The sequence below is a fragment of the Trichosurus vulpecula genome, chromosome 2, assembly GCF_011100635.1.
Source record: "Trichosurus vulpecula isolate mTriVul1 chromosome 2, mTriVul1.pri, whole genome shotgun sequence".
NCBI classification, from domain to species: Eukaryota; Metazoa; Chordata; class Mammalia; order Diprotodontia; family Phalangeridae; genus Trichosurus; species Trichosurus vulpecula.
Genome location: NC_050574.1, coordinates 317,438,874 through 317,455,354, shown reverse-complemented (window position 1 = coordinate 317,455,354; position 16,481 = coordinate 317,438,874). Strand labels below are relative to the sequence as shown.

General features: G+C 40.0%; 1 protein-coding gene across 1 annotated transcript in view; it reads left to right on the top strand.

Annotated features, from left to right (window-relative positions):
* The window catches only part of SPSB4 (splA/ryanodine receptor domain and SOCS box containing 4), a 121,353-nt gene extending 108,342 nt beyond the window's left edge, over positions 1-13,011 (top strand). The window contains exon 2 of the mRNA XM_036746334.1: positions 11,476-13,011. Within this exon, the coding sequence (XP_036602229.1) occupies positions 11,476-11,603 (128 nt within the window). The 3' untranslated portion in view covers positions 11,604-13,011. The remainder of the gene's footprint in view (positions 1-11,475) is intronic.
* The last annotated feature ends 3,470 nt before the right edge of the window (positions 13,012-16,481 follow it).

Here is a 16,481-nt window from a genome sequence, read left to right as displayed (position 1 = left end):
TAATTTCAAGGATTCATACATTGTCTGAATCCAGCAATTTAGGCTAGTCTCACTCATAACTGTGAGCCTGTCAAAATGGGTCTTTGAGTCACCAGGATTCCTCCACCCCCCTACTCTGTGGTGTCCCTTCTTCAGCCTTTCATGAACTCAGTGCCCTTTACGGTAGATAGAGAGAATGTTGGCCTTGGAATACAGAAGACCTAGATTCAAATTCTACCTATCTGTGTGACCCTGGGCAATTCAGTCAACCTTTCTTGGCCTCAGTTTCCACATCTGCAAAATAAGCAGTTTGGATTAACGACCTATAAAGTCTCTTTTGCTGGAAATCTATAATCCTATGATACTCCCTCTTTTTTCTTTTTCTTTTTTTATATTTACTTTTAATTTATGAAACAAAACAAGCATTTCCATAACAGCAGAATAAAAAGAAGATGACTATCCTTGAAACTGCAAAATGTATTATGTACAACTTGCTATCCTTTTAAATATATAATAAAGTTATCGTGTAAATTTCTTTTTCTTTTTCATCCCTCTTTCAAAACTTGCTCTCCAGAAGGGATCTGGTCACAATAGGTTTCCTGAGTCTTTACCCTCTTCCAGGAGGATTTGCATTTTCCTCTTTATTTCTAACCACAAAATGGAAAATGTAGAATTATAGTTTTAGAATGATAATTCAAAAGACCTTACAGGTCACTTAGTCCAATTCCCTCATTTTACAGATAAGGCCACTGAAAGAAAGCCAGAGAGGGTAATTGATTTGCCCAAGGTCCCTGTGGCTGTAGAGCCAGATCCTCTGATTCCAAATCCAGGGCTCTTTCCACTGTACTTCCCTACCTCTTTGTCGGTAGTCAGAGAATTCTAGGTATCAATGAACGGGGGTGGCTTCCCACCATGTCCAGGGAACCACCAACTCCACCTAAATAAAAGGTCAATCCTGCCTACCTGGAGGTCTTCAAGGTGTGGGTGAGCTCTGACAAAGTATCAGGAAAGATTAATCTGAGTTGGTTACAAAGATATAGTGAAAAGAACTCATCTTGTGTCCAACTCCATCTCACTGCTACTGAACTAAGGCCCATTAACTGGAGAGTGGTTTTTGATTTTGTCTGAGTGCAAAGAGATGTCTGCACACTCACAAAAAAAGAGAAGACAGGTCCTTGGAAAGCAGCTGTCTCCTTGAGCCTCTGACAGACACTTGGAGTCCGGAGCCTAAAAGGAAACCTTAGGTTTCCTGTGAAAGCATGCCTGTCATACTGAGGGATCTAACTCTCAATTCTCCCACATAATTTTTGAAATGGAGACAGCAGATCCCTTCCAAAAGTTGGCAGGATGTCTTCTCCATGCCAGGCTGAGGATGGGAAGATTAGGGTAAGGCACGAGAACAGCCTGTTGGGTTCCTGAGGCTAATAACATCTATAAATGATTCCTAAGTTCATAATGGCCCAGGAAGGATGGCCTTCCTTCCACATTTACCCACATTAGTTTGAGGTAGCATAGCTCATGTGGCTTTTGAGTCAGATGACCCAGCTTTGCCACTTAACTACTTTGGTCACTCACTCACTTATATTCTCTGTGCCTCAGTTTCCACATCCCTAAAAAGAGGTAATTAAACTTGATGATCCCCATCTAAGGGTCCTTCCACCTCTAAATCTGTGATCCTATGAATTCTATCTAGCTCTCTGCCTCCTCCTACAGACATGATATTAAGTGTCTCTAGAGAACCAAATCCTAGTTTCATAGAATATTAGAGCTGGTGGGGCCTTTAGAGATCATTCAGTCCAAACCCCTCATTTTACAGATGGAGAAACTGAGACCCAAAGAGGTAAGTGATATTGCTCTAAGTCACATAGCTGGTGAGTGGAATTGGAAGATTCTAATCTAATACAATCTATTCTAATCTTCTGATTGTAGACCGCTCTCTCCATTACTCTACAGTGCCTAGGAGAGGCATCTATAGACAATCCAGTTCCAAAGGTCAGTGCTAATAATAAGAGAGGGATAATAGACAGAGTCCTGATAGTGCTTAAGTGTTAGTCTTGCCTATGTCAGACAATCAATAAACATTTATTAAGTACCTACTACGTCTCTGACACTGTTCTAAACTACACGGTATGACTTATGAACCTGACCTGGATATTCCCCTCAACGACAACAACAAAATCCTTTCCCCAAATTCAGGGTGATACCTGAAATTCTACCACTGGTTCTTTTCTCCCCTTTTATCTTAAAGCTTTAGTTAATATTAAAATGCAGATCTCCCCAAAGGGATGTCATAGAATTGTATATTTAGAGCTTGGAAGGTTTTTACAGGCCAGTACAGGGACTGTTTTGCCTTTGTATCCCCAAGGCCTACCACAGTCTCTTGCTTTTTTTGGGTTTGTTTCATTTTGTTTTTGTTCAGACCTCTGATTTCACTAGTTTCCAAAACTCCCAATGAGGAAATTCTACAGCTCTCCCAGCCAAGCACTACTTGGTCATTCTTTGGGTCCTAATTGGCTCAGAATGAATGTAAATAGCCATTATTTCTGTTTTGGCCAGGAACCCTGAGGATCTTCCCCTCCCAGATCTATTCTTTCTTTTAAAGAGGCCATTCTTTGCCTCATTTCTTATTAAGCCTTAATCACTGAATGGGCCATGCCTAAGTCAAACTGAGACCTGTTAAAGACCTTAGCTTGAAAAAGCCAAGGTCCCCTACTGCATCCTGGGTGGTCTCCAGTCATCCTAATTTTTATCTGGCCACTGGACCCAGATGGCTCCAGAGGAGAAAGGGAGGCTGGCAACTTTGCACAGCCCTCTCTCACTTAAATCCAATTCACTTGCATGTAATGGCATCACCTCCCTGATGTCATGGTCCTCTTTGAGAACAAAGGACAAATAACAACAGCTCTTCAAGAGGTTGTTTTGGTTTTGCTTTTTTTTGCTAGGGGGTAGAGAATCAAGATGTCAGCTGACTTGCCAAATTGGGAGGGGTGAAAGGTCACAGGAGGCTGAAGGCCAAAAGATTGATTTCATCAACTTCACAGTTTTCCTGGGTATTATTGGCTCTGCCTACAGGACCATTTTATATTGTCTCTGGCTATAGTATGAATGTATCTAATAAATAGTTTAATATAATTTGACAAAACAATAGTATTAGCCTTTGAGAGCTCTGGTAACTGAATGGAAACAGAGAGGGTAGGGGTGGTGTGTACCCAGATATACAAAGACAAACCAGGCTGAGTCCAAGGTGAGGCCATCCATCACTGATTTTTGCTTTATATGTGAGTAACTACACAGCAGATTTTATTGCTAAACCTTTGTGTTTGCCATATTATCCTTTTCCATCCCTCTAAACTCCTTTCTCCACCCCCGCTCCACTTGCTTTATCTCCATGGTGCAATAAATCGAGAGCTGAGTTCCGAGTCAGAACACAGTTTATCCCTGACACTTACAATATGTGTGACCTTGAGCAAGTCACTTCCTAGATTTCGGTTTCCTTATCTGTAAAATGAATACATTAGACTAAAACTTCCAGCTTTAAATCTATAACCCTGTGATCCTTTCCTGTACTCTTACCCTCCTTGCCCTAGCCCTCTTTCTGTCTTTCCATGACACAGAGTGGAATGAGAGTTAGATTTGGAATCAACACCTAGGTTCCAATCCCAGATCCACCATTTACTGTATGATGTTGAGGAAATCACTAAAGTTCCTTGAACCTCGGTTTCTTCATCTGTAAAAAGAAGTTACTAAATTAGATACTTTTAAGGTTTTATATGTTTTGCATTTATTAATAACATCATAAAAGCTAGCAGGGTTCTTAGACATAATCTAGTCCGATCTCTTTATTTTACAGCTGAGAAAACTGAAATAAGTAGCAGAGCCAGCATCTGAAACCACACCATGCCTTGTAACCCTAAATCCAGGGCTGTCTCCCACTTAAATACCCAGCAGGAAGATTGTTTTTCAGAACAGCACCCCTGCCAGAGATGTCAAATGTTCTTCTGATCAGACTGCTCACATCTCAGTCTCAGCACTCCGCAGTTCTGAAGGGAGTTCCAGGGCTGAGCAAAGAGAGGAAATCAGCTAACATTTTGCCTTAGAAAAACAGGCTGAATTCTTGAAGTTTTGCAGCTGTTATAAGAGCTTAAGGGCTTTCTTTATTCGCTTCTGTTGTTAAGCATTTGCCATTTAGAAGTCCCTCCAGGAGCAAGAGAGATGATTTATGTTTCACATTTAAAACTAAAGACATGTTTCCAACTTTTTTTTTAGCTCTAGATTAATTTTAATGACTGCAGGAGGACTTAGAATGAAAGCAGTTAACTTTTACCTCCCTCTGGTTTCTCAGTAGTTGTTTAGCTGATATATAGTTGCACTAATTGAGTAGTTAAGCGGAGTCGTCTTATTTTTGACAAAAATGGGAGGATAAGACAGGGAGAGACTCTGGAAACAGACTGTGCAGAGAGGAATTGGAATTGGAAGAATTGCTATTGGAAGAACCAGGGACTGAGAATCAGGAGACCTGGGAATCTAGTCAATACATTAAAAATCTTAAAGAGAGAGTGCCTAGGAGGGAAGGATGGTCAGCATTATCAAATGCATCAGAGAGACTGAGGATTGGTGATGTGGGATTGTACTTGGAGAAAAGCCTGGGGCTGGTTGTAGAGAAAGAAGGCTACAGATACGGATGTGTGAAGAAGTGAGTTGTCTTCATACAGATGGAACCCATGGGAACTGATAAGAGAGGAGAGGAGAGGAGAGGAGAGGAGAGGAGAGGAGAGGAGAGGAGAGGAGAGGAGAGGAGAGGAGAAAAAAAAGAAAAGAGAAGAGGGCATAGGACAGAACCTTATGGAACAACTACCATTAAGGGGTATGCAATGGGTGACCAGCCAGCAAAATGGTCAGAGAGGCAGGAGGAGAACCAGGAGAGAACAGTGTCATGAAGTGACAAAGAGGGAAAGGCTGGCCAACAGTGTCTCTCAACCACTTGAAAGTTTGAGAAGAGCAGGGATTGAGAAAAGACCATTGAATCTGGCAATTAAGAGATCTTTGGTAACTTTAGAGAAAGCTGTGAGTTATGAGTTTAGAAACTAAATCACAAAAAGGTTGAAAAGTGAATGAGGGGAGAGGAAGTGGAGACCACAGATAGAAACAGCTTGTTCTAGGAATTTGGCTGTGAAAGGCCCATAGGATAGCTTGGCACCTTTTATTTGCCCCTCCCCACCAGCAATGTTTCTTTTCTTTTTTTCTTTTTTTGGTAACTGTATTTTTCCCCCAATTAATTAGCTTTTATTTTCTTTCCCACTCAGGGAGAGAAACTCTATTCCAGCAAAACATGAAGCACTCTCATTTTTTTTAATGAACCCTATGTTATTTGATATTAGGCATTAAATGTAATAATTTTAGATGATTTTACTAGAAGAATTTGGCCAAGGATACATCACTGTGAAAAGTTTGAGAATCCTCAGCTTACAGGGTAAAAGCCAAACTTCTTGGCTTGGTATCTACAACCCTTCACAATGAGGCCCAACTAGAGCACTTTGCTGGGATCCCTCCTTTGACTCTGTCACTCTATACTATACTGTATCATGCTTTTTAAAATTTCATATTTTATTTAGCTTAGTAGCATGTAAGCTACTTGAGGGAAGGGTCTTTGTTGTCTCCTGTCTCCAGCCTTATTTCTCATCTATACAAATCCTCTTCATTCTCATTGTACACCAATTGGACCTTGAACTTTTACATTCCAAAGCTTCTACCTTCTTGCTTATGCTGTTCTTGCCTAGAATATGAATACTCCCTACTACTTGGGTGCACAGTGGATAGAGTGCAGGGCTTTGAGGCAGGAAGACTTGAGTACAAATCCTGCCTCAGACACTAGCTGTGTGACTATGGACAAGTCACTTCAATCCTGTTTGCCTCAGTTTCCTCATCTGTAAAATGGGGGTGATAATAGTGCCTACCTCTCAGAGTTGTTGTGAGGATGAAATGAGATAGCAATTATAAAGTAAGTGCTATGTAAATGTTAGGTATTGTTTTTGTCATTGTTACATATCTTAGCCTAAGCAAATTGATTTAGCAATTAATCATGTACATTCTTAGTGGCTAGGAATTGGAAATTGAGGGGATACCCATCTACCGGAGAATGGCTGAACAAGCTGTGGTATATGATTGTAATGGAATATTATTGTGCTACAAGAAATGACGAGCAGGATGATCTCGGAAAAATTTGGAAAGACTTACACGAACTGATGCTGAGTGAAGCGAGCAGAGCCAGGAGAACATTATACAATGTTGTATTATAATATTATATTACATTATAAAGTATCATAAAATGATCAGCTGTGAATGACTTAGCTATTCGCAGCAATACAATGATCTAAGACAATCCCAAAGAACTTATGATGGAAAATGCTATCCACCTCCAGAGAAAGAACTGATGGAGTCTGAATACAGAATGAAGCAGACTATTTTTCACTTCCTTTTTTTCAATCTGTTCAAGTTTTCTTCCCCAAAATGACTAATATGGAAATATGTTTTACCTGGCTGCACATGTATAACCTATATCAGATTGTTTACCACCTCAGGGAGAGGGAAGGGAGGAAAGGAGGGAGAGAATTTAGAACTCAAATTTTTTTTAAAGAATGTTAGAATTGTTTTTACATGTTATTGGGGGTAAATAAAATAATTTTTAAAAATTAATAGATAGCTCATTTGGGTATGGAAACCTATCTTACCCTACAGGAAAGTAGGGGGGAAGAGGTGTTTGGGGGAGGGGGCAATCAGAAACAAACACTTTTGGGGAGGAGCAGGGTCAAAGGAGAGAATAGAATAAATGGGGGGTGAGATAGGGTGGAGGGAAATATAGTTAGTCTTTCACAATATGACTATTATGGAAGTGATTTGCATGACTGCACATGTACAACCTATATCGAATTGCTTGCCTTCTCAGTGAAGGTGGGTAGGGAGGGAGAGAATTTGGAACTCAAAGTTTTAAAAACGAATGCTAAAAATTGTTTTTACATGCAACTGGGAAATAAGATATATAAAGGCGATGGGGTGTGGAAATCTATCTTGCCTTACAGGAAAATAGAAGGGAAGGAGATAAAAGAAAGGGGTGGGGGTGATAGAAGGGAGGGAAGACTGGGGGAAGGGGTAATCAGAATTCACACTGTCTTGGGGGGCAGAGGGGAGAGATGGAGAGAAAATTTAGAGCTCAAAATCTTGTGGAAATGAATGTTGAAAACTAAAAATAAATTGACTAATAAAAAGAAAAAATTTATAAAAATATACATTCCTATGACATCTCATGACTTTAACTGTTATTTAAATGTATTGTTGTTATACAATATTTGCTTATATTTTGTCTCCCCTGCTCCATGGTATTGCCACCGTGGATAGCTCTGTATAGTGCATAATGTACATAGCAGACTGTCATCAAATACTTGTTTTTAAACTTAATTCAATGGCACAGTCAGTGTGGAATATAATAAAGTAAAAGGGGGGAGAGGTATTCAGATGAAGAGACAGAAGAAATCCGCCCCCCTTCCCCAACCCTACCCCCAGCATTATTAGCTGTGTGACCATGGACAGGAAGGTCACTTAAACTCACTTAACCTCAGTTTCCTTATATACAAAAATTATAACTCTAGGACCTAGCTCACAGATTTCAGGGGAGGCTGAAATGAGATAATGTATATAAAGCACTTTTTAAACCCCAAATGCTAGAAATAAGCATTCATTAAGTACCTATATGTGCTAGGCACTGTTTTAAATACTGGTAATACAAAGAAAGGCAAAAGACATCCCCTGCCCTCAAAGAGCTCACAGCCTAAGAGGGGAGACAGTATGCACACAAAATATATATGGAATTAATTGGAGATCATCTCAGAAGGAAGACATTAACATTAAGGGGTATTGGGAATGGCCTCTTTTTTGTTTTAATAGTTTTTTATTTTTTTCCAATTGTATGTAAAGACAGTTTTTAACATTTATTTTTTATAAAATTTTGGGTTCCAAAATTTCCTCCCTCCCTTCTCTCTCCCCTCCCTAAGATGGCAAGCAATTTAATTAGGTTATATGTGAACAATCATGTAAAACATTTCCATATTAATCATGTTACGAAAGAAGAAACAATTTGCAAAAAATTACAGTTTGCAAAAAATTACAGTTTGCAAAAGGAAAAAAACACAAAAAATAAAGTGAAAATAGTATACTGCAGTCTGTATTCAGACTCCATTAGTTCTTTCTCTAGATGCGGATAGCATTTTCCATCATAAGTCTTTTGGAATTGTCTTAGATCATTGTATTGCTGAGAAGAGCTAAGTCAATCATAGTTAGTCATCGCACACTGTTGCTGTTACTGCTTACAATGTTCTCCTGGTTCTGCTCACTTCATTTTGCATCCATTCATATAAGTCTTTCCAGGTTTTTCTGAAATCATCCTGCTTATCATGTCTCATAGCACAATAGTATTCCATTATATTCATATGTCACAATTTGTTCAGCCATTCCCTAATTGATGGGCATCCCCTCAGTGTCCAATTCTTCGCCACCACAAAAAGAGCTGCCACAAATATTTTTGTACATGTGAGTCCTCTTCCTTTTTTATGATCTCTTTGGGATACAGACCTACTAGTGGTATTGCTGGATCAAAAAGTATAAACAGTTTGATTGCCCTTTGGGCATAGGGGAATGGCCTCTTATAGAAGGTAAGATTTTAGGTTAGACTTGAAGGAAGCCAGAGAAGCCAGGAGGAAGAGAAAAGAAGCAAAAACTTTCCAGGCATGGAGGACAGTCAATGAAAATGCGCAGAGTTGGGAGATGGCATATGGTGTGAGAAGAACACAAAGGAGGCCAGTATCATTGGATTACAGAATATCTGAGATAACATGTAAAGCATTTATTTTAGACCTTAAAGTGCCATAGAAATGTTTGTCATCATTGTTCAGTGTTGTTGTTACTGACAGTGGAATATGGAAACATCAATTAGGAGACTTAGAGTAATCTAAGTATGAGGTGGAACCTAGCTTAGTGTGGGGGCATGGAAATGGAAAAAAAGAAGAAGTGGGAGAGCCAATTCTACTAACTCACTTGGGCAATTCACTTGACAGTCATCTGTGAAATACCTCCTCTGACAACCAAATGAAATAATAAATGCGAAAGGGCCTTGACATTAATTTTTAAAATGTTATTATCCCCCAAATTAGACAGATGAGGAAACTGAACTTCAAAAAGGCTTGGGATTTACCCGGGGCCACATGGTTAGCAAGTGGTAGAGTCAAGACGTGAACCCAACTCTTTTGACTTCAAGTTCAGTACTCTTTCCATTACACCACGATTCCTGTTTTTTAGTATCTATCTTTTGTGCCTTAACCACATTCAGATGTGATATAAGATGCTGCAGTCTTACTGGTTTTATAACAAATAATCATCATTCCTGACCTCAAGGAATTTATAACCAAGTTTTAAAAACACATAAAAAGGAATGCTGGATTAGCAACCTAATAAATACTAATTTGGGAAGAATGTAAATATTAAAGGATTTGACTAGTGAAGTCAAAGAAGCATTCATGGAGACAGTGAGACTTACAAGATTTCAGGGTTTAGACATAAAAGCAACGTTAGAGATTATGTAATCCAACCATTCATTTCATGGATGAGGAATCTGAAATTCCAAAGTCACACATCCACATAGGAAGGAGCAGAACCAGAACTGGACACCAAATCGAGTGTTCTTATCCCTCTACCTGGATATTAAAGAAGTAGGATCTCGGTTTAAAAGGATAGGAAAGAATGGGTGACAAAAAACTGGAAACACCCAATATCAGAGAGACTGCGGGAAGATTGCTGCTGTTGAGTTGTTTCAGTCATATCTGATCCTTCCTGACCTCATTTGGGGTTTTCTTGGCAAGGATACTAGAGTGCTTTGCCATTTCCTTCTCCATGTGGAAAGATATATGGAAAGATGCGCACACTAATATACTTTTGGTGGGGATTTGACTTGGCCCAAACATCCTTAAAAGCCAATTTGGAATCGTGCTTTAAAAGTAACTAAAATATCTATACCCATCGACCCAGGGATCCTGTTGCTGGGCATATCCCCTAAGGAGAGGTCCTATACACATCAAAATATGTGTTAACAGCATTTTTTGTGGTAGCAAAGAAATGGAAACCAAATAGATGTCCATCGATAGAATGGTTAAAACTATAGTATTTGAATGTAAAGGAATGAACTATGCCTAAAAAAAATGACCAATATGAAAAATTCAGAGAAACAGGAGAATACTTATTTGAACTGAAGCAGATTGAAGTAAGCAGAGCTAAAAATATGTGAAAGTCATTACAGTACAATGGAAAGAGTACTAATTCTCTAATCAGATGACTTTTAGGTTCAAATTCTACCTCCAGTGATTACCTCTGCTACCTTGCTCCAAGTCATTTAGCCTTCATTTTTTTAAACATCTATAAAATGAGGAGATTAAAATAGGTGGCCTCTGAGGACCCTTTTAACTCTATGATCCTATAATAGATTTAAGTTATTCTTCAGTTATCTGACTCTTTGTGAGTCCTTTTTGGGGTTTTCTTGGAGATACTGGAGAGGTTTGCCATTTCCTTCTCCAGCTCATCTTACAGATGAGGAAACTAAGGCAAACAGGGTTAAGTGACTTGCCCAGGGTCACACAAGTAGTAAGTGTCTGAGGCCAGATTTGAACTCAGGAAGATGAGTCTTCCTAACTCCAGGCTTTGCACTCTATCCACTGTGTCACCTAGCTGTCCCTTCCTATAATATGTACAAAATGACAATGAAGTAGTTGGAAAAAAACAATACCAAAAGAAAAGAAATAAAATGCTTTATGACTATACTGACCAAGTGTTGTAGCCCTATAAAAGTTAAGAATTGTACCTCCATGCAGGGATTGGGGAACACAGGTGTAAATGATTGAATATGCTTTTGGAATCAGTTGACCTGTTCATTGCCTTTGCTAAACTACTTTTTTTTGTTACAGGGGTTGGCTTACTGAGTGGGGAGAGTAAGGGTATCGTTGGAAATAAAGGTGTTACACAATTAAAATAGATGAATACAATTTTTTAAAAAAGGGTAGAGGGTAATGCACAATGAAATGGATTTATAATCAGAAGACCTGGGTTAAAATCCTGGCTCTTATATTTATTGTGATTTAAGTAGCAAGTCACATCACCTCCCTAGATCTTAACTGTAAAAACGAGGGTGTTGGGTTATATAATCCGTGAAGTCCTTTTTGGCTCTATATCAATGATTCTGTGCTTCTTTGTATGACATGAACAAAGCCACAAGGAGACACACCGTGTGGTACAGGAATGAACTTTCCTGATTCCTCCCAACCTTCCAAGCTCTCTTCCCTTCAGGCTCATCATTCTTAAATGGGCCTGCTACGTCCCTCCTCTCCCATAGGCAGGGGTAATATATCTAAGTGCCTGCAATGCCACTGGTGATATTGAATCTCTCTCACTTTTATGTTTCAGCGGAGCCCCTGCCCCTAATGGACCTGTGCCGAAGATCAATTCGATTTGCCCTCGGTCGGGAACGCCTGCATGAAATAGAATCGCTGCCTTTGCCTCAGTCTCTGAAAAACTATCTCCAGTACCAGTAAGAAGCCTGAAGCCCTTCTGGACTCAAAATAGACTAAAGCAATGCACCCGGCACAATGAATTGTTTACATCAGAAGCAAAGTCTCGGCGGACACTTGACCATAATTTAATTTTTAAAAAAATATAAAACTATATCTATATATATATGTATGTGGGGCATTCCCCTCTCCCCTTAAATCAGTTCAACAGGACAGTGTGTTAGATAATGTGAACGACTGGGATTTGTTACTGACTTCGGAAATAAATGTAAGTTGCCAACGGTGTTTGCCATCCTCAAAGGTGACCTCTAAAGCTGGACACCTCAATAGGGAGCCTAGAGAAACCAGTTAGCTAGCTCCCTGCCTTGAGGCTTTGCCTGCCCAACCAAGACAGGGATGCTATCAGTGTATTGATTAAAAAGCATATTTTTAATTCAAAAGAATGAATAAAACATTTGGGCAGAAGACTTTCTATCCTGTGCCCTGGTTTCAAATATATTGAGGGTGATTGTACCGAGTGGGAAGAAAAAGAAGAAAAACAATTGCCTTTGAATAATGGATGATGAAAGCAGCTAAGTGCCCGTGTTCTAGTTATTCCCAAGCCCAGGCCAGTTTCTTCCCAGCTCTGCATAATTTGTAAGGAGGACTGGTCACCATTTAGAGGCTGGAATGCAGTCCCTCTCCAGGGATCTAAAGGGCTAGCCCTCCACAAAATCATTAAGGTGGCAAATTATTTTTGGCAGCCCTCCCCCCTTATATTTTCCTTTCCCTTTATTTCTCCATTTTGAACCACCCCTCCCCCTATTTAAATACCAGTTCCCTACTCACTTCTTCTCTAGCAATCCCTCCTCACACCAGTCAAAGAGGAAGGAGCTAATAAACTCATCCTCATTATGTTCCTCCACCTGGGGGAGTTTGAATGTTTAAAAGGAGCCTGAGTAGGGCAATGCTGAACCCAAAGGAAAAAATGGTGGAATTTCAGCCTTGGCAGCTGTTGGGGTCGATATTTGGAGGCAAGAGTGGGAGGATGGGCCTTTTCTATGACTCTCAAATCACACCCCCAAGGCAGGTGACCTGCCAACTTAAACATAGGGCCAGCCTTGCAATCACATATCTTTATTAGAGCAAAGTATTATTTTTACTTTAGGTGAATTTTCAATTCTCAACCCCCAATCTCTAACATGCTAAAAGAATGTGTGCTCTATAGTTTATTTATCTGTTTGGTCACCTTGGGCACCTTGTAACTAGAAGGGTGGAATGTTTATGGTATCATCCTTCATTTTCCAAGCTCAGTCCACATATATATAATATACATATTATATATATTTTTAAGATGCTGCTTCCTATTTGCATTTCTTACGTGTTTCAAATTATCTGCCTGGTCTAGTTTTTAACTGGAAATTGTTGTAATGGTGGGATGTCAAAAATTCAGACGGAGCTGCCTTCAGCATTTTTAATGTGAATTTACTGATGAATGAGGAGCATTTCTAATAAAGTCTGCTGTTCAATCTGTTGGTTGTTCCTTGTGTGGGTATAGCAATGGAAGAGGCATTTTGGTTAGCTTAGCTGGTTGAGTGATAATTATAAGGGGGTTGACCCTCTTTCAAGACAGTTTTGTTCCATTCAGTGTCCACAGAAAATCTCAAATCCTGGGTGCCATCATGTCTTAACTTCCACCCCTCCCCCACAACCCAAGCCAAACTTGCTAGTGCTTGGCCTCATTCACAAAGATGAGGATAAGATTTCATATCAATTACATAGTGCAAAACCATCTCTGCTACCAAGAAAATAATCCAAAGTGCATTCCCTACTGATTATGAGTCAGAAGCATTTTTTCAGTATACAATTATAGAATGTCAAAACTAGAGGGGACCTTAGAGATAATCTAGTCCTAGCCCTCATTTCCCAAAGAGGACACTGAAGATGTTTCATGCACTCTCTTCTCATCACCAACTCTTTGAATTCCTATCATCCTCCAAAGTACAACTCAGGTGCCACCTCCTACATGAGGCCTTTCCTGGTGGTCCCAGTTATTTTTTTTTAATTTATTTAATAATAGTTTTCAGCATTGATTTTCACAGAAGTTTGAATTACAAATTTTTTCCCCATTTCTACCCTCCCCCCACTCCAAGATGGCGCATATTCTGGTTGCCCCGTTCCCCAGTCAGCCCTCCCATCTATCACCCCACTCTCCTCCCATCCCCCTTTCCCTTCTTCTCTTGTAGGGCAAGATAAATTTCTATGCCCCATTGCCTGTGTATCTTATTTCCTAGTTGCATGCAAAAACTTTTTTTGTTGTTGTTGTTTTTGAAAGTCTGTTTTTAAAACTTTGAGTTCCAAATTCTCTCCCCTCTTCCCTCCCCACCCACCCTCCCTAAGAAGGCAAGCAATTCAACATAGTCCACATGCATATCATTATGTAAAACCCTTCCACAATACTCATGTTGTGAAAGATTAACTATGTCTTGCTCCTTCCTAACCTATCCCCCTTTGTTGAATTTTCTCCCTTGACCCTGTCCCTTTTCGAAAGTGTTTGTTTTTGATTACCTCCTCCCCCCGTCTGCCCTCCCTTCTATCATCCCCCCTTTTTTATCTTCTTCGTCCTTCTTTCCTGTGGGATAAGATACCCAATTGAGTGTGTATGGTATTCCCTCCTCAGGTCAAATCCAATGAGAGCAAGATTTACTCATTCCCCCTCACCTGCCCCTTCTTCCCTTCCTACAGAACCACTTTTTCTTGCCTCTTTTATGCGAGATAATTTACCCCATTCTATCTCTCCCTTTCTCCCTCTCTCAATATATTCCTCTCTTATCCCTTAAATTGATTTTATTTTTTTAGATATCATCCCTTCATATTCAACTCACCCTGTGCCCTTTGTGTGTGTATATATATGTATATATATATACCTACATATATACATACATAGACACACACATATGTGTGTATATATATATATATATATATACGTATACACACACACACATATATATATGCATATTCCTTTCAGCTACTATGATATTGAGGTCTCATGAATCATACACATCATCTTTCTATGTAGGAATGTAAGCAAAACAGTTCAACTTTAGTAAGTCCCTTATGATTTCTTTTTCTTGTTTACCTTTTCATGCTTCTCTTGATTGTTGTGTTTGAAAGTCAAATTTTCTATTCAGCTCTGGTCTTTTCACTGAGAAAGCTTGAAAGTCCTCTATTTTATTCAAAGTCTGTATTTTGCCTTGGAGCATGATACTCAGTGCCGGGTAGGTGATTCTTGGTTTTAATCCTAGCTCCATTGACCTCCGGAATATCGTATTCCAAGCCCTTCAGTCCCTTAATGTGGAAGCTGCCAGATCCTGTGTTATCCTCACTGTTTTTCCACAATATTCAAATTGTTTCTTTCTGGCTGCTTGCAGTATTTTCTCCTTGACCTGGGAGCTTTGGAATTTGGTGACAATGTTCCTAGGAGTTTTCTTTTTGGGATCTATTTGAGGAGGCAATCTGTGGATTCTTTCAATTTCTATTTTACCCTCTGGCTCTAGAATATTAGGGCAATTCTCCTTGATAATTTCTTGAAAGATGATATCTAGGCTCTTTTTCTTGATCATGGCTTTCAGGTAGTCCAATAATTTTCAAATTATCTCTCCTGGATCTATTTTCTAGGTCAGTGGTTTTTGCAATGAGATATTTAGCATTGTCTTCCATTTTTCATTCCTTTGGTTCTGTTTTATAATATCTTGATTTCTCACCAGGTCACTAGCTTCCACTTGCTCCAATCTCATTTTTAAGGTAGTATTTTCTTCCGTGGTCTTTTGGACCTCCTTTTCCATTTGGCTAATTCTGCCTTTCAAGGCATTCTTCTCCTCATTGGCTTTTTGGAGCTCTTTTGCCATTTGAGTTAGTCTATTTTTTAAAGTGTTGTTTTCTTCAATATTTTTTTCAGTATTTTTTTTGGGTCTCCTTTAGCAAGTCATTGAGTTGTTTTTCATGGTTTTCTTGCATCATTCTCATTTCTCGTCCCAATTTTTCCTCTACTTCTCTAACTTGCTTTTCCAACTCCTTTTCCAGCTCTTTCATGGCCTGAGACCAGTTCATGTTTTTCTTGGAGGCTTTTGATGTGGGCTCTTGCACTTTGTTGACTTCTTCAGGCTGTATGTTTTGGTCTTCTTTGTCACCAAAGAAAGTCTGAGACTGAATCTGGGTGCGTTTTCACTGCCTGGCCATGTTCCCAGCCAACTTACTTGACCCTTGAGTTTTTCGTCAGGGTATAACTGGTTGTAGAGCAAAGAGTACTTTGTTCCAAGCTTGAGGGGATGCGCTGTTGATTTCATAGCTATTTCTATATAGCCAGCTCTGCCACCCCAGCACTCCTCCTTCCTCAAGAACCACCAACCCGGACCTGATGCAAATCTTCAGCAGGCTCTTCACTCCTGCTCTGTTCCGCCACTTAATTCCTCCCACCATGTGGGCCTGGGGCTGGAAGTAACTGCAGCTGTAGTTCTGTAGCTACACCTCCCCCACTGCCCCTGGGGTGGTGGTCGAACCACCGAACTGTGTCCCCCGCAGCTTTTCCCACTAACCTTCTCTGTTGTCTTTGGTGTTTGTGGGTTGAGAAGTCTGGTAACTGCCACAGCTCACTGATTCAGGGTGCTAGGGCCTGTTCTGCCTGGCTCCTGGTCTGGCTGGTCCTGCTGCCTCCCATGCTGAGCTCCGCTCCCCTCCACTCTGTGCACAATACACTTCATCCAGCGACCATCCAGGCTGTCCTGGGCTGGATCCCTGCTTCTCTCTATTTTGTGGGTTCTGCAGTTCTAGAATTTGTTCAGAGCCATTTTTATAGGTTTTTGGAGGGACGTGGTGGGGAGCTCACACAAGTCCCTGCTTTTCAGCCACTGTCTTGGCTCCACC